General features: G+C 46.1%; 1 protein-coding gene across 2 annotated transcripts in view; it reads right to left on the reverse strand.

The window, feature by feature from the left end:
* Positions 1–434: 434 nt before the first annotated feature.
* Positions 435–18396, reverse strand: part of LOC147725792 (uncharacterized) — a 198545-nt gene continuing 180583 nt past the window's right edge. For both annotated transcript variants that reach the window (XM_086959944.1, XM_086959943.1), the window contains one exon: positions 435–3313. In XM_086959944.1, the coding sequence (XP_086816070.1) occupies positions 630–3313 (2684 nt within the window). In that variant the 3' untranslated portion in view covers positions 435–629. The remainder of the gene's footprint in view (positions 3314–18396) is intronic.

Here is an 18396-nt window from a genome sequence, read left to right on the forward strand (position 1 = left end):
AGGCAGGATGCATGAGGCAGCACTAATACAACAGTGGCATTTAGAGAAGGTGGAAAAGAGGAATGCTAAATTAAAATGTAAGCAGCTTTGGTGCCGAAGCTGAACACAGGCAAACAGTAACAGAACAAGAAACCAAGAAAAAAATAGTCCGCCAAAGAACAGATAAAGAACCATAGCATAATGAGACACTACGTAGTCCCTGCTCCATGGGAAGAACAGAAGAGAAAAAGAAGGGACAAAGAGGCAGGAATAACCTAAAGCATGCACGGTTTTATAAAGGATACTCACTGAGACAAATAGCAAGCAATGGGTAGAGTTTAACTCCACAAACCATCTGCAACAAGTCACTAAGCAACAGAGCAAGCACTGTCTAGGCTCAACCTAAAAATGTAATACTACACTTTAAGATGGTCAATCAAACATACACAGAATAGTCACAGTATGGTGCATGGAGGACATGCTGATTTTATGCATCAAAAAGTCTTTACTTCAATAAAAATTAAATTTGAGCTTTCTCAACTCCTTTAATGTTATCGGTCTGTATATTCTTTTTGTAGCAATAACTATGTACCATATACTACTCAAAGATAGGGTAGTATTGTTCATTTTGGCGAAAGCAATATTTGACATCACTGATCATTTATATGCATTTTCATGTGTTCGGTCAGGTATCTACCCTCTGCATATTTCTTCCCACATTTGTTGCACACAAAGCGTTTCTCTCCAGTGTGCATTCGAATGTGTTTTGTCAAGGAGCTAGAGTCAGCAAATCTTTTTCCACATTCAATGCAAGCGTAGGGTTTCTCTCCAGTGTGTATTCGATGGTGTACATACATGTTTGCCAAGAACGCAAAGCACATCCCACATTCAATACATTTATGAGGCTTCTCCCCGGTGTGCACCTTTTGATGTGATTTCAATGAACATAGTACACTGAACCCGCGTCCACATTCAGCACAAATATATGGTTTTTCACCTGTGTGAATTCGCTTGTGCTTAGTCAAATCTCCAGAGTCAGCAAAACTCTTCCCACATCTGTTGCACAGATAGGGTTTCACGCCTGTATGGATGCGATGGAGGTGTTGGTTTAAGTTTGAGGAAAATCGGAAACTCTTCCCACACTCTGTACATTTGAAGGGCTTCTCTCCTGTGTGCAATCTTTGGTGTGATTTCAATTGTTGTGATGAAATAAAGCTCTTTCCACAGTCATTGCATGAAAATGGTTTGTTTCCTGAGTGTATCATTTGATGTTTCATCAAATTTCCTAGCTGGCTGAAACCCCTACTACATTCACTACATATAAATGGCTTTTCTCCTGTGTGTGTTCTCTCATGCTTTCTCAGATATGCCTGGTATCTGAAACTCTTACAGCATTCTGTGCACTTAAAGGGCTTCTCTCCCTTATGCAATATCTCGTGTGATTTCAATTTTTCTGGTGAAATGAAGTTCTTCCCACAGTCGCTGCATGCATATGGCTTTTCTCCAGTGTGAGTTCTCATATGAATTCTAAGGGATGTCTCGGAACTTAAACTCTTCCCGCATTCAGTACATTTGAAGGATTTCTCTCCTGTGTGCAATCTCTCATGAGAATTCAATTTTGCTGACGAAATGAAGCTCTTCCCACAGGCACTGCATGAAAATGATTTGTCTCCTGAGTGTTTCAATAGATGTTTTGTCAATTGATCTAACCGGCTGAAACTACTACTACATTTACTACATGTAAATGGCCTTTCTCCCGTGTGTGTTCTCTCGTGCCTTCTCAGGGATGACTGAGAGCATAAACACTTCCCACATTCGATACATGTATGAAGTTTAACTGTTTGGGTATGCCGTTTTAGATGAACTGAGTCTCTGAATAGCTTTCCACGCTTATTAGATGTGTATGTTTTATCTGTCACACCTGCCACTACTGTGTGCATTTTCTGGTGATTTTCTAGGATGTCTTTTCGAGAGAATGCCTTTTTACATTCAGTGCAAGGGTATGGTTTCACTCCTGTATGTATGTTCTGGTGTTTTTTCAGACTGTCTAGCCGATTAAAACGCCTTCCACACTCACTACACTCATAAGGTTTCTCTCCTGTGTGCATTTTCAAATGGGTAACCAGACTTGCGGAATAGCTGAAACATTTTCCACATTCAGTGCATCTATATGGTTTCTCTCCTGTGTGAAGGCGTTGGTGAACCCTCAGATTTGATAAATTCCCAAAACGCTTTCCACATTTATCACATTTAAAGGGTTTCTCTCCAGTGTGCACACGATGGTGAGTTTTCAAACTTATGGCATCGCTGAATCCTTTGTCACATTCACTGCATATATATGGTTTTTCACCGGTGTGTACTCGCTTGTGCCTTATTAGGTGTGATGACTGCCTGAAACTATTCCCACATGTGTCACATGAAAAACGTTTCTCCCCTGTGTGTATTCTCTGGTGTAGGCGAAGAAGAGGTAAAGAATAGAAACTCTTTTCACATTCAGTACATAAGTATGGTTTCTCTCTTTTCTCTCCGGTATGTTGGAGCCTGTGGCTTTTCAGACCATCTGCTCTATTGAAACGCCTTCCACACTCACACTTGTAAGGTTTCTCTCCTTTGTGAATTTTTCTATGGCAGATAAGATATCCAGAGTGACGGAAACATTTTCCACATTCAGTGCATACAAAAGGTTTCTCTCCTGTGTGAAGCCGCTGGTGAATCTTCAGATATGAAAAAAAAGGAAAACGCTTTCCACATTCGAAGCATTTATGGGGTTTGTCTCCTGTGTGTACTTTATGGTGTACATAAAGATTGGACGAAGAAGAAAATCTCTTTTCACATTCACTGCATTTATAGACTCTAGGCTTGGCATGCTTGCGCTGTAGTTTAGGGTTTTGAATCTCAGTAGAACTCTCTTTATATTTTGATGCAAATAACTTACGGTCAGAATGTGCCCTTCTACGTCGAATTAAGATTGAGTTACTTTGAAATGTGGTTCCATTTTCGTCAGAAGGATACAGTTTCCCATTGGTATGAATCTTCTTATGTTCAATGAGAATATACTTTTCCCTAAAGATTTTCCCACATTCAGAGCACATATATGTTCTATTAGATGTGTTCTTTCTTTGGCCAATCAGCTTTAATTTATCACCATCACATCCTATATATTGATCAGCTCTGTTTTTTCCAGGGGCTGCATTCACGCTCCTTGTTGTGTATGTTATTTTATTGCTAACTCTCTGCATAACCACCACTTTATCTTCTCCGATGAAGGCTGCCTTTATCCTGGGTTCCTCACAGCGTTGTTCTTGGTTCTGATGCAAACTCCTGCTTTCCATTTCTGTTCAAATGAAGAAGAATGTGAGATTTGTTTATAATGTGACAGTAGACATCACTAGAACTATAAAGTACAACACAATAAGAGAACAAGCTACATCACCCAATGGAGAATAAATATATACCTCAGCTGTTAAGAGCACCCTGAGTTCACAGAATACTTAGTGTAAAGTATTGACAATCCTGATTCCAGGGTCTGTATCCTGCGTTCTGCTTTGGCCACTCCTTGGGAATGTTTCAATTTCCTCAACCGTTCACTTTTCAAGTGCAGCTTAACTGCGTGAAAGATCTGTGGCTACACCAGTCTCTCTGGCAGCTCTACTACTTAAGCACAACTCTGGTGGGCTCTCACCATCACCAAGATAACCTCAAATGAATATAGCGCTAGGCACCAATGGAGATCACCGCTGACCTTAAACTGTGGATGTGTTTAGGGAGGGGACTTCATGGAGGAGTTAAGGGTTTTGGAAATGCTAGATCACATGGCGAACTATATGTAGAGTTGAGTAGAAGGGGGATTCCAACATTTGCCACATGGATCAAACCGTCCATTACTAGTTTAAGATGCCTAACAAAACGTTGGAGAAGATGAACGTCCTCCATGAAAGTTTGGCTTCACTGTATACAGGAACTAGAGGGAAGAAATGACACGCTCTATTTCCTTTTTACTAGGAATGCGAACAACACCATGAAAATGCAAGAGGGACACTAATCATCCTAGTATAAAATCATCTTAGTATAAAACGATTTGTCAAGCAATGTGAGTGCAAAAAGAGATTGGTGAAAAATTGTGAACTATAGATATATATTTTCATAGATTGAGTTTGAATTGTGAACAATGGATATATAGTTTCATGGATAGATAGAGTTAGAATCAGTATGTTATTTACATATGCGGTTGTTATATAAGTACACAAGAAATATATAAAACTATGTATTGTTACAGGAATTTATATATTGTGAGATCATGTGTTATCCATTGACCCTATGTTGCTTTAATTACATTTGTGAGCATGGTTTCATCGTGTATCTGTCTACCTTTGTCTTTCAACTGTGAACACTGGTAGATCCCAGGTTACTTGCGCGCACAGAACTGCTTAAGCTTTTCACCTCAATGAGAGAGATAAGCTGTTAGAACAGACAGTGTGAGAGGTGTACAGTGTCCAAGTTTGAGAAAGCAAAGAATTCTGCCTCAGCTCTCATCAGAGCCTGGCCAGCTCCGTTGAGTGACCTCGAAGCAGAGAGTGTAGCCAGCTCCAACAGTGCAGACGAAGAGGGGGGGGGGTCTAGAAGTCTCTCTCTGTGTTAGTAAAGCATATAAAGATGGAAACCTCTAGGCGCTTTGCCAGGAACTCTACTAGAAGTGGGCGCACTGCCTAGAGCCCTTTTTCTGGCTGAGAGCTCTTGCTGAGACTGTCAACGGGGTCCCCATTCCTGCTGGCAAGATGATGCAAGACAGACAGCCGGTGTAGTATTCCAAGTTTTAATTACTCTTTTTTGAGTACATGCAGTTATCCTTCTATGCATTTATTCTTGTTTATACATGTTCACTATATGCATTTATCTTACTTGCGCATTATTGCTTTTTGATATATGGGAACTTACTGCAATAAATATTCCCCTTCACTTAGCAAATGAGTGTTGGGCTTTTGTTTATTTTGCATTTTGGTACTTTACAGTGTGTTCAGTCCTATTTTGAAGAGTGTTCACTTGTGTCCTTGTATTTTGAAGTATTGCTCAGGTGTTCTAATGAAAAAGCAAGACATGTTGGCATCACTAGCAGGATAAGAAGCAAAAGGAGCAGAATGTTTGGTAGAAAAACTAAAATGGATAAAGCAGGTTCGCAGATACCAAATGAAATACCAGGATGGGAATTAGTTCCATATAGTCAAGGTGCTCATGAGTGGCTGCATTGTGCTGGTTGAGCAGCAGTGAGTGTAGACAGATTCCAGGTGAAACATCTATTGCATGGACAATGGGCTTGTTTGATTTAAGGGGCACACAGAGTGCATTTAGAACATGGAGATGGGGCAAAATGTTATATACTAAGAAATGATCCTGTTGTGCAAGACGAGTTCAGGAAGTTTCAAGGAAATGCGCTGACCACTTTACTGCAGTTAGCGGCAGATGGATGTCACGCAAATTCCAAATAGAGTCAAATTGGACGCCAACTGATAAGCCCTGGTTTACACTAATGGATGCAATGCAGAGAATGAATGAGGATGTAATAAAGATTGTAATTTTCATAGGTGTTCCTTATGATTTGATGAATGTATTGCTATCAGTGCGAAACAAGATAACAATTTTGGCTCCTTTGTACAAGGTTACTCGTAAGAAACATGAGTTTGAGTGGAGAGAGCAGCAACAGAATGCATTCGAATCAGCAAAGGAGGCAATACAGCGTCCCTTAGAGTTTGGGCCAGAATCAGGGGGGACGTTGAGCTAAATGTGACAGTCCAAGGGCAGTATGCTAGTTGGAGTTTGTGGCAAGAAAAGTTGAAGCAGGGAAAGAAGAGGGTGCCTTTAAGATTTTGGGCAAAGAATTTACCAGATGCTGGAGAGCAGTACACTCCATTTGAAAAGCAGGTAATTGGGCCCTGGTGGACACTGAGCAGTTGACCCTGGGGCACCATGTGATTTTGAGAGCCTCGATTCCTATAAGGCAATGGGTGATAAGTTACCCCAAGACTCATAGAATAGGGCATGTGCAGGAAGTCGGCATTATCAAGTTGAAGTGGTGCATAGGAGACAGGGCCCAAGTAGGTCCCAAAGGTACAGCAGTATTACATAAGCAGGTGGCACAGGCCCCAGTGGAAGATGCAGAGGTGTTACAGGATGTGCCTGAGATACAGGAGTCCCCTGTGAAGTGGGGTCAACCGTCTGCAGCATTGTCTTCAGAAGACAAGAGACATGTATGGTTTACTGATGGCTCAGCCAGGTATGTGGGGGCTAAGAGGCATTGGACAGCAGTATCATACAATACTACCACAGAGGGAAAGAATAGCCAGTTCTAGAATTGTATGCTGTGCATCGGGCTTTGAAACAAGAATTACCTGGAAAGTGTTCTATTTACGCAGACTCGTGTTCTGCTTCCAAAGGTTAGCCACCTGGCTTCCCACATGGCATGCCCATAGCTGGATGATACATTCAAAAGAGGTGTGGGGTAAGGAGTAGTGGCAAGAGATCTGGGAAATGTTACCACAAAGCTCAGTTACTGTATATCACATAGATGACCACTTCCAACAGACTCATTAGAATGGTGGAGTAATTCCTTTGCTGATTTTGGAGGCCACAGTGGCGACACAGGATTCTGATTTGGTGGGAATGGCTAGGAAGAGAAAGCCACTAACAGTTGGGCAGAGAATAGAAGGATGCATATTCCCCTAGATTTGATCAAATCTTTAATTATGCAATGTCCCATTTGTCAGCATACACAACATAGACCAGTCCCACAGGTGGGGAGAGGTCAGCTAGGTAGGGGAAAGTTGCCAGGACAGATATGGCAGATCAACTACATTGCGCCAATGCCAATTAGTCAGGGTTGCCAGGATGCATGTACAGGGGTGGATACTTACTCTGGCTACTTGATAGCCTTTCCGTGTAAAAGGGCCACTCAGCAGAATACTTTGGAAACATTCAATTTACTTGTTTCGTATTATGGTATTCTATTGCAGATCAAAAGTGACAATGTGTTTAATTTCAAAGGCAAATTGGTGCAGGATTATTGTGCACAGCACAACATAGAGTGGATGCTGAAAACATTGTTCAATGGGTCATTAAAAGTTTGGAGAGATAACGTGCATGATGCATTGTTAATTTTAAACAACAAGTCTTGGACAAATGCAGAAACTCGGTTAATGCGAGTGTTGACACCAGCTTTGCAGATTCAGCCTCACGTGGCCCTCAACGCTATCTTGTAATTGGAGACAACTCTCGGAGCCTTGGCTCCATATCGGGCCTCTCCAGAGGCTGCAGGTCTTGATTTACATGCCTTGCAGATTCCCAGACTGAATCCAGAGATATCGCTTTAATTGAAACTGGGGTTGGAATTCAGATTCCCCTGGAGCATGTTGGATTGATTGCTTCTCGCTCCAGGCTTGCCTTGAAAGGCATACAAGTTTTGGGAGGGGTAACAGACTCTGATTACCAAGGAGAGGTAAAAGTGGTGCTGTTGAACAGCGGAGACACAGATTTAGTAGTACAACCCGGAGATCGAGTTGCTCAGATTATCATCATGCCAGTTTATGGAGGAATTGTTAAGAAGGGGACTGCCCCAGCCCTTTTTACTGTGTGAGGACAAGGAAAGTTCAGCTCCACTGGGATTGAATCCCCCAACAACCCCAAGCCTGTTAAACCATAGCTACAGGAAAAAACAACATCTTAGTTGTCATGAGACCTGGAGAGGAGAAATGGGAGCATGTGCCTGCTGATAAGTGCTATTTGCGAGACTTAATAAGACGTGCTTGTTCTCTGTTCTTCTAGATCACAGCGTGGCGTGTTTACGTCCTGATTGCTCTGTTTGGACTGTGTTTGGGCATGTCCGGAAGGGACCGGGAGGGTCCAAGGATGCCCACAGCCAAGCAATTCAATCGCCAGTATCAAATTCATGTTAAAGTACCCAAGGGATGGCTCTTTTCATGTGGCATTATGTCATGTTTTAATCTAGTTTTTATTTGCATGTTTCTGAGTGTGTTATACTCAGTATTTTTAATGCATTTTTAAATGTGATCTGAACTTTGCTTTTCTGCAACTCTTTGCACCTGCACTTTAGACGACGGGGCTCCTCTCCCGTGAAGGACATCTTGTTATGCCTCACGTTCTGCTCCAGTTAGTGGTCCAGCTTTTACGCTGCATCTCCCCTCGGACCACGACTTAATGGCCCGGGAGCGGTCGCGCAGCACTTTTGATAGGTTCCTCTTATACTCCGATTGCCATCTCTGCTTTTAAATACATTAAATTCCTGGGAACTTGGCATAGCTTTTAAATAGATTGAATTACGGGAACTCGGAATAGCTTGTTTAATGTTGTAATCTGGTTTTTATTTGCATGTTTCTGAGTGTGTTATACTCAGTATTTTTTAATGCATTTTTAAATGTGATGCAATATTTTTCAGATGTGACCTGAACTTTGCTTTTCTGTAACTCTTTGCACCTGTACTTTAGAGGACGAGGCTCCTCACCCGTGAAGGCCATCTTGTTGTGCCTCGCTTTCCGCTCCAGTTAGCGGTCCAGCTTTTACGCTGCGCTCCCCTTGGACCACTACTTAATGGCCCGGGAGCGGACACGAAGGGGACGCACCGATGGCGCGCCAAAGGCAAGCCCGTCTGCGCCCGTCCATGCCCGACCGGGACCAGGGGCCTCGACCCCATGTCAATTCAACACAGTGAAAATAAGATACGCCACTAAACAACTGTTAGAATTTCGTCTGCCCACTTTTTCCAATTGTCAAAAAGATTGTTCTAGACAAAGCTCCTATGAACTGCCAGCATTGAAGGTTCTCCTTCACAAGTGCATTTAACAATGACCACAATGAGTGGGCTCATCCCCTAAGTAATGAACCTGAGATCTCCAAACACACTGATTATCAGGGAAGACCTCACACATACCACACCTCTACTACAACAAGACTTTACAGTTTACAGTATTAATTGATGACATTTTTGATCTTTTATTCAATATCCAACCTGATGCTGTCTTTCTTACAGAAAACTGGTTACATGATAGCTCAGGGCCTAATGTGGCAGCAGCATTCCCAATGAATTACTCCATCTTCAGGAAGGATAGAACATTAAGAATGGGGGTGGTATTGTTATTATCCACAAAAGCTCTATTGAATGCAACTGTGAGGATTTTTCTGCCAGTGAATGTGAAGCCTTATTATTCAAACTCACGCTCACACCTAAGTTTACTAGTGTATCATCCTCCAGGCCCGGTTGGATCTTGGAGACTGTCCTTCCCTGACCTAATAACCTTGTATGTTTTGAATGCCGCAAATTTTACCATCTTGGGTGACCTGAATGTACCAAAAGTGCGGCTTTCATCGCTGACCTCGAAGCATTGAATATTCATCTCCGTAATTCAGGTCCCACCCATGCAGCAGGCCACCTGCATGACCCAATCTTTTCCAATTTGTTGGATCTTACCTGTCCCCCTCCTTTTCCCTTCTGTTGAAAGTAGCAGGCTTAACCCCAGTAGGCGCCACTGGACTAAAACCCAAAGTCCGACATTGGGCGAAACTTGATCTTGAAGCCTTAAACATTCTCTTACATGGCTCCAGACTAGCCATCTGGACCAGACTTCTGATTTGGGTGCTATCCAAAGCTGGATCTCTCTAGTAATAGATACCCGCCTTCCCCTCTCCAACAAACGTTTCCGTAACCATCAGTTGCCAGCCCCTTGGTTTACTGAGAAGCTTAAGACTTGACTCTTGACCCTTGACCCTGCTTCAGGGCCGGTTGCTCCTCGCACTGCGCGACCCCCAATGAGTGTGCTCAGGCTTCCCCCTACTGCCGCGAGTTCGCCGCTGCCCTGCAGCTGAGTATTCTGGGCTTTGTTTTTGGTTTATCTGTGCCTGTATTTGTTGCTGCATTTACTGTATTTGTGACTTGCCCCCTCGTGTTTTTGGTTTCTCTGTGCCTGTATTTGTCGCTGTATTTTCTGTATTCGTGACTTGCCCCCTCGCCTCTGTTTCCCGCTCTGTTCTCCCCCCCGCCCCCCGCCGCTGTTCCCCTACAGCCCCTTTTTCTTCTGCACCCCCTTCCCATTCGCCGCCCCGCTCCTGCCTCCCAGCTGCTCCTCCCTCCCACTTTGCCACTTTATGGCGGAGTCCATGCGTACGTGCAGCGTCTGAGCGCAGCGACCATGTGCAAGCCCGTATACGCCCGTCCGCGCCTGGACCCCGCCCAGCGCCAGGACCGCGCCCAGCGCCAGGACCCCTGGCCTTTAACGATACCAGCCCACCCGACTGACTTACGACGCCACCACCCTCCACGCACTCAACACCGGCCGGAACACCGCCTGCCACCGAGCCACCCCAAAACGCACCCACGGACCCTTCACCTGCCAAGCCTGCAAATTCACCTGCCTCCAAACCTGCACCGCACCCGCCAGGCCAGGCACCAGCAACAATCACGTCAAGTGCATCCTGCTCAACACCCGCTCCGTCCACAGGCACGCCGTCGAACTCTGGAACCTCCTCGACACAACATCACCAGACGTCGCCTTCCTCACAGAAACATGGATGAACGCCTCCTCAGCCCCTGACATCGCCATAGCCATCCCGGATGGCTACAAGATCACCCGGAGCGACCGCATCAACCAAACCGGAGGAGGCATCGCCGATTGTGCGCAGAAGGCGCGCCAAAGGTAAGCCCGTCTACGCCCGTCCACGCCTGGACCGCGCCCAGTGTCAGGACCCCTGGCCCTCGAGGACCCCTGCCCACCCGCCTGACGTACACCGCCGCCGCCCTCAACGCACTCAACACCGGGCGAATCCCAGGATGCTACTGAGCCACCCCACGACGCACCCACGGACCCTTCAGCTGCCACGCCTGCAAGTTCACCTGCATCCGGACCTACCCGGCACCAGCACCTGCCAAGCCGAACACCAGCAGCAACCACCTCAAGTGCATCCTGCTCAACGCCCGCTCCGTCCACAGACATGCCATCGAACTCTGGAACCTCCTCGACACCACAGCCCCTGACGTTGCCTTCCTCACGGAGACCTGGATGAACGCCTCTTCAGCGCCCGACATCGCCATCGCCATCCCATAGGGATACAAGATCACCCGGAGGGACCGCTCCGCCAACCAGATGGGAGGAGGCATCGCCGTCATCCACAGGAACACCATCCGCATCACAACCAACTCCGAAGACACCCTCACCGCCACCTTCACTTCCAGATACACACCGACCCCAAGACCACCCTCAGAGGCACTCTCATCTACAGACCCCCGGGACAACGCACACAATTCAGCGAAGCCATCGCAGACTTAATCAGCCCGCACGCCCTCACCTCCTCAGACTACATCCTCCTAGGGGACCTCAACTTCCACCTGGAAAACAACAACGACAACAACACCACCACCCTGCTGGACAACCTCGCCAACCTCGGACTCAAGCAACTGGTGAACAGCCCCACCCACTACGCCGGCCACACGCTTGACCCCATCTTCTCCTCCAGCAAGCACATCTCATTCAGAGAACGACTCGACAACAACACCCACAACAGTAAGGAACTCTTCAACATCGTTAAAGAGCCCTCCAACCCCAGCGCCTGCAACAACGACATCAAACCCTCGCAAGACCTCTGCGCCTCGTTCTTCCACCACAAGATCAACATACACAACAGCTTCGGCGCACAGATCACGCTCCCAACCACCGAACCAGCGCCCCCCACCACCACCCTCTGCACCTGGACCCCGGTCAGCACCGAAGACACCACCGGCATGATGAACACCATCCACTCCGGCTCCCCAACCGACCCCTGTCCACACACCATCTTCAACAAAGCCGACTCCATCATCGTACCCCAACTCCGGGACATCATTAACAGCTCCTTCACATCCGCCACCTTCCCGGAGAGCTGGAAACATGCCGAGCTCAGCGCCCTCCTGAAGAAACCCACCGCGGACCCCACGGACCTCAAGAACTTCCGCCCATCTCGCTCCTCCCTTTTCCTGCCAAAGTCATTGAGAAGACCGTCAACAAACAACTCTCCGCTTTCCTCAAGACAAACGGATCCCTCGACCCCTCGCAGTCCGGTTTCTGAGCAAACCACAGCACCGAGACCGCCCTCATCGCAGCTACCGACGGCATCAGGTCCCTGCTCGACAACGGGGAAACAGCTGCCCTCATCCTCCTGGACCTCTCAGCAGCTTTCGACACCGTATGCCACCGCACACTAATACAGCGCCTCAGCAACACCGGAATCCAAGGGAAGGCCCTGGAGTGGATCATCTCGTTCCTCTCCGGAAGAACCCAGAGAGTCCGCCTCCCCCCCTTCCGATCCGCGGCCACCGAAGTCATCTGCGGCGTTCCTCAAGGATCCTCGCTCAGCCCCACCCTCTTCAACGTCTACATGAGGCCCCTCGCAGCCATCGCACGCCAACACAACCTAAACATCATTTCCTACGCTGACGACACCCAGCTGATCCTCTCCCTCACCAACAACCCTGCCACCGTCAGAGCCAGCTTCCAGGAAGGAATGAAAGACGTCGCGGAATGGATGAAGCTCAGCCGTCTGAAACTGAACTCAGACAAGATGGAAGTCCTCATCCTGGGACCATTCCCCCTCTGCCTGGGCGACTCCTGGTGGCCCCCTGCATTGGGCACCGCCCCCAAGCCCACGGACCATGCACGCAACCTGGGCTTCATCCTGGACTCCTCGCTCACGATGACCAAACAAGTCAACGCCGTCTCGTCATCTTGTTTCAACACCCTGCGCATGCTCCGAAAGATCTTCCGGTGGATCCCCACCAAAACCAGAAAGACGGTCACCCAGGCCCTCGTCACCAGCCGACTGGACTACGGGAACACCCTATACGCTGAAACAACAGCCAAACTACAGAAAAGACTCCAGCGCATACAGAACGCTTCTGCACGACTCATCCTGGACATCCCCCGTCACGGCCACATCTCCGCCCATCTGAGAGACCTGCACTGGCTCCCCGTCAGCAAGAGGATCACGTTCAGACTCCTCACCCACGCACACAAGGCTCTCCACGACATGGGCCCCAAATACCTCAACAACCGCCTCACATTCTACACACCCACCCGCCAGCTCCGTTCCACCAGCCTCGCCACCGTCCCACGAATTCGCAGAGCCACCGCCGGAGGAAGATCCTTCTCCTACCTGGAGGCCAAGACATGGAACTCCCTCCCCACCCACCTACGGCTGACCCAGGACCATCTCTCCTTCAGGAAACAACTCAAGACCTGGCTGTTCGAGCAGTAGCGCCCCCCCCTCCCAGAGCCTTGAGACCCTAGCGGGTGAGTAGCGCGCTCTACAAATATGTTTGATTGATTTGATTGATTGATTGACTTGTAAATCCAGATGCAAAACACTTGAAAGGGAGTGGAGGAAACAAGATGTCCTATAAGAAGGCCTTAAGTGACTATCATAGTCTATGCAAAGCAGCTCTCTCAAATAATTACTCAAGCTCAGAAATGCCCTAAAACTATTTTTATGGTAGTTAAAGAATTATCCAGGTCTAATACTCAGACCACCCCTCTTGCTCTAACTAGAATGCAATGTGAGAACCTCGCTCTCTTCTTTGTGGATAAAGTAAAAAAAATATATTCTGCACTGGCCAGTGAAAACGTATTAATTACTTCACACACTATCGACACCACACCTACTGTCCCCTGCACTGGGGTGACTCAGATACACGATAATGTCAAACCCAATGTTAAACAGGAAGCGTGGTCCCTTTTGGATCTCAGCACCTTCAACCGACTCCTGGCAAGCATTAAATCAGGCTCCCCCTGTGACCTTCTTCCTAATTCTGTGATGAAACAGCTCGATGCCCCCACGCTCTTGCTGATCATGGGCCTCCTCAATACCTCTTTCCAGGAAGGTTTTTTCCTCCGGAATGGAAACCTGCCACGGTTCTCCCTCTTTTAAAGAAATCTAATGTGGACCCAACTGTGCCATTGAACTACCAGCCTGTTTTTTTGCTCTCGGCCTTTTACACGATCCTCGAAAAATATGTTAATTCCCAAGGCACATATAGCTTGGTGCGCCTGGCTGCCCCCATGCAAGGATAAAGGAGTCATAGCAGCGCTTAGGGCGCTGAGAATACATACTATGGGCAATTTGTTCACTGAGGGCAGAACTCGTTGCTGGGACGAGATTGAATCTGGTGACAATCCCCATTCACTTTTATCGCGCTTCCAGTTCCACAGAGTAAGGCACGCTCTCAGGGACCTGTAAGGTGAAGATTTAGAAGAACCCCCTATAATTAAGGCCTTAGAATATGTGGTCAATGCTAAGACCCCTGCTAAATTAATAACCAACTTGTATCGCATTGCTCTCTCTGAAAAAACTGCGGCATACCCTAAACCGAGGCTAGCTTGGCAATCAGATCTATCGATTGACCTGGGGGAAGAGATATGCTGCACGGGTACAAGAAGAGTGTCACTGAATGGCCAACATAGACTATTGCACTTTAAATATCTGAACAGGACTTACTATACTCCTGAGAGATTACACAGACACGGATTGAGGGATGTGGGGATCATGTCGCTGATTTTTTTACACATTGCCTGGTCTTGCCCGGCAATACTAACATTTTGGCACTTAGTATACAAAGAAGGGAATGAGATTACACAGCTTACACTGACACCAGACCCATTGCTAGCCATATTGGGCTATTCCAAACCCTTACGACAGGCTCACAGACGACTGGTAGACATGGCCTTCCTCCTCGCTAAGCAATGCATCGTCATAAGATGGATGCGTGGTCCAGCTCCTACAATTGCACAGTGGACTAAGGAAATGATATATTGCAGTACACAAACAGAACTCTACAGTGACCTGCTACCCCCGTAACAGACCCAAAAACTTTTGGTCCATGTTTCTAGATAGACGGCACACAGACAATGACACAGACGATGAAGGCGAAACTGATCTGACGAATAGCGATACAAGGACTGGAGACGTAGACGACACCACGCGGACTGAACAGCCCTGATATGCAAGGTGCAGGGAGAAGGAATGGATACAAGCAGAGTGCCTCTGGAGACCCCTTGGACAGTTTGTAGGGCTAATGGTTGGCCCAAGACTGTTGCACACCCCTCGGGTGGGATATTGTAGTTTTGTGACATTGTCATGTGGATGTTTTTTCATTTCTCCTTCTTTTTCTGGCCTCGTGTCTATGTACACTGTTTTCATATATACGGATGTTTTATATATGACTATGATTGTGATGGATGTTCATTTTGATGAAAAGTCAATAAAACAGATACAAAAACATTTTAAAACATGTTAATTCCCAGCTGACATCTTTCATCGATTCTCAGAACTTTATTCATCCCTCTCAGTCGGATTTTAGAGTAGGATTCTCTATGGAATCTAAAACTAAAACTTGGAGTCACCGAAATGCTGAGACATCAACTGGACCAAGGTCATACGGTGGCTCTCATTTTACTCGACCTCAGCGCCGCTTTCGATACAGTGTCGCACACTGTTCTGTTGAGAGTCCTGCATGCCTTGAGCCTTGGAGGTTCAGCCCTTCAGTGGCTCCGCTCTTTCTTAACTGACCTCACTTTTCAGGTTTTTCTACCTCAGCAAGCTCTAAACTCCACCCTTCTCCTTATGGAGTTTTGCAAGGCTCAGTGAGCAGTCCATTGCTGTTTTATGTTTACGTTCATCCCTTGGCAGATATTGCCGAAGAGGCGGGTTGTCCATATTCTCCTATGCTGATGATACGCAGATAATCTTTCTCCTCCCTCCATCCAAGGGATCTCATTCATCTGCTCTGCAGGCTGGTTTGAGAAAACTTGCGTCTTGGATGCAAAACAACTTACTCAAATTGAATGGAGAAAAAACTGAAGTCATGATTCTGGAAAAAGAACAAGATCTCTGGGGATCACAACACTGGCCTTCTGAAATGGGTGCCCTACCTCAACCGGTACATCAAGTTTGCAACCTGGGATTCATCATTGACGACCACCTGTCAATGAAACAGCAAGTCACCAAGGTGGCCTCAACTTGCTTTACCATTCTAAAATGGTTAAAGAAAATGTTGTGGGTGTTACCCCTCACTGTTCAAAGAACGGTCGTCCATGCCCTGATCACATCCAGGCTGGACAATGGCAATGGTCTATATTTAGGCTCAAACAATGATATGGTACAAAGACTGCAGGAGGTGCAAAACGCGGCTGCCAGGCTGCTCTGTCACCTCCTGAGGACGGTGTAGTTGCCAGCTCTCTTCGCAATCATCACCGGCTAAAAGTGGAGAATCGTGTCAAATTTAAAGCCTTGAGCTTTATGTTCAAAATTAAATCTGGAACGGCACCACAATACTTGCAATGTTTAGCCCAACTCAATATACCTTATCGTCCGCTGCCCTCTTCCGGACAGTCGAAATTCACGATCCCTAGAATCAAACTCTCTCTGATGCGCGGTAAGCCCTTTTCCTTTCTTGGACCCTCCCTATGGAACTCTCTTCCTATTGCAATACAGGAGAAAACCGTTGTCGGCAGCTTCCGTAGAAGAGTGAAGACACGGCTATCAAACCAGCAATTTCCTCGCTTTCTCCCTTTCCTACCTAGCTGGCACCGGGGAATACCCCTGAGGTCGCTGTGCGCTTTATAAATCTAAATAACATAACATAATAACATAATAACATAACATAACATACACCTACATTCCAGCAAAAGTGGCAGGTGGACCATGTGCTTTAACACGATCAGGACTTATGATGTTTCCTTTGCATTCAGTTGTATATTCTCGCTATGCTAGATATGCATTTCAATTGTTTAATTGATTCTGAAATTACCTTCCTATCCAAAACTCAATATATTAGTTTAGCTTCGTCCATTGTAGGCGTTCCCGGGTTAACTGTGTACATTACTAGGATAATAAACAAGCTTGCATGTTTAATAGTGAAAAAAATAAAAGAAACTTCTACTGCTTTAGCTGAATTGCTGTTGGATGTTCAGGGAACAGCAAAAGTTGCTTTACAAAATAGATCTGCTATTGATTATGTGCTTTTAAAACATAACCATGGCTGTGCAGATTTCGAAGGATTGTGTAGTTTTAATTGGTCTGACCATTCCACATCAATCCCTTCGCATCTTAATGCGTTCATGAATTAGTCAAGGGGTGGTGGGATTGGTTCTTTCGATGGTTGCCTAATTTTGGACAACGTCGCTATATTTTAAGTGTCTTTTTCATTATAATTTTAATTTTATTTTCTATATGTTGCTGTATGCAATGTGTGACTAACTTTATATCATTGTTGTATCCTAGAACTATGACTTTACACCTATAGATTATGCTAATTATTAGTCAATGGTCAAGGAATGGAGTGTCCTGCTACAGGCATTTGTATATTGTGAGATCATGTGTTCACCATTGACCCAATGTTGAGAACAAAAACTGGTGACTAAGCCCAATGTCTGCACATCAATCTATAGTCATTGGCTGTTAAAAAACGCAGTTTCTCATGTTTAATCATTTAGTGGCGCTGTTGTGCTAAGCTCCAAGCCATCTGTGGTGCAAATTGGCTGCACTCGCACACATCGTCCAAATCACAAGTATAAATCTCTTCTTTGTAAGGTTCTGTTGAACTGAGCGAATCCAATCCACCCAAGTCAAACTTTTCCACATTGTTTTTTACTTCAAAGACAAACTTTCATAGCGCCTCGCGCATACGGCGTTGTACGGACCCGGAAACTGCAGAACGGCATGCTTATCAGGGTTGCGCCATTTCTCATGAGAATTCGTACTGAAGGAAACATAAGTTGGGGAATAATTCTACCGTTCGTCCGCTACTCGGACAACTATTATTCAGAGGCTCCAGACAGACGGAATTGCCTCTACACATTGTATACACCTAATTTGGAGAAACTGCCAGAATAGTATGGACATGTCTCCATATGCATAGCCTTGGAAAAGTCCAGGAGGATGAAACACGTGTCAACTGCGGTAGTTGTTGGACAACACTGTATGAAAATGTATCTTTGAAGTAAAAAACAATGTGGAAGACTTTGACTTGTGTGGACTGGATGTGACAGAACGTTACAAAGAAGAGTTTATATTTGTGACTTGGACTGTGCGTGCTTGAGTGCATCTCTGTTTTGGACATTGAGCCATAGTTGCTTTAATTACATTTCTGAGCATGGTTTCATCTTATATCTGCCATAACGCTGCGAACGCAGGCAGGCCCCAGGCTACTTTCGCACACAGAACTGCTTATGTTTTTCCCTTCACCAAACGAAAGAGATAAGCTGGTAGAACAGGCAGTGTGGGTGGCGTCCAGTGTCCAAGGAGGAAAAAGTGAAGAATTCTGCCTCAACTCTCATCGGAGCCTGGCCAGCTCCGTTGAGTGACCTCGACGCATAATGTGTAGCCAGCACCTAC

This window comes from Lissotriton vulgaris, chromosome 3_1, assembly GCF_964263255.1.
Source record: "Lissotriton vulgaris chromosome 3_1, aLisVul1.2, whole genome shotgun sequence".
In the NCBI taxonomy this organism is placed as follows: domain Eukaryota; kingdom Metazoa; phylum Chordata; class Amphibia; order Caudata; family Salamandridae; genus Lissotriton; species Lissotriton vulgaris.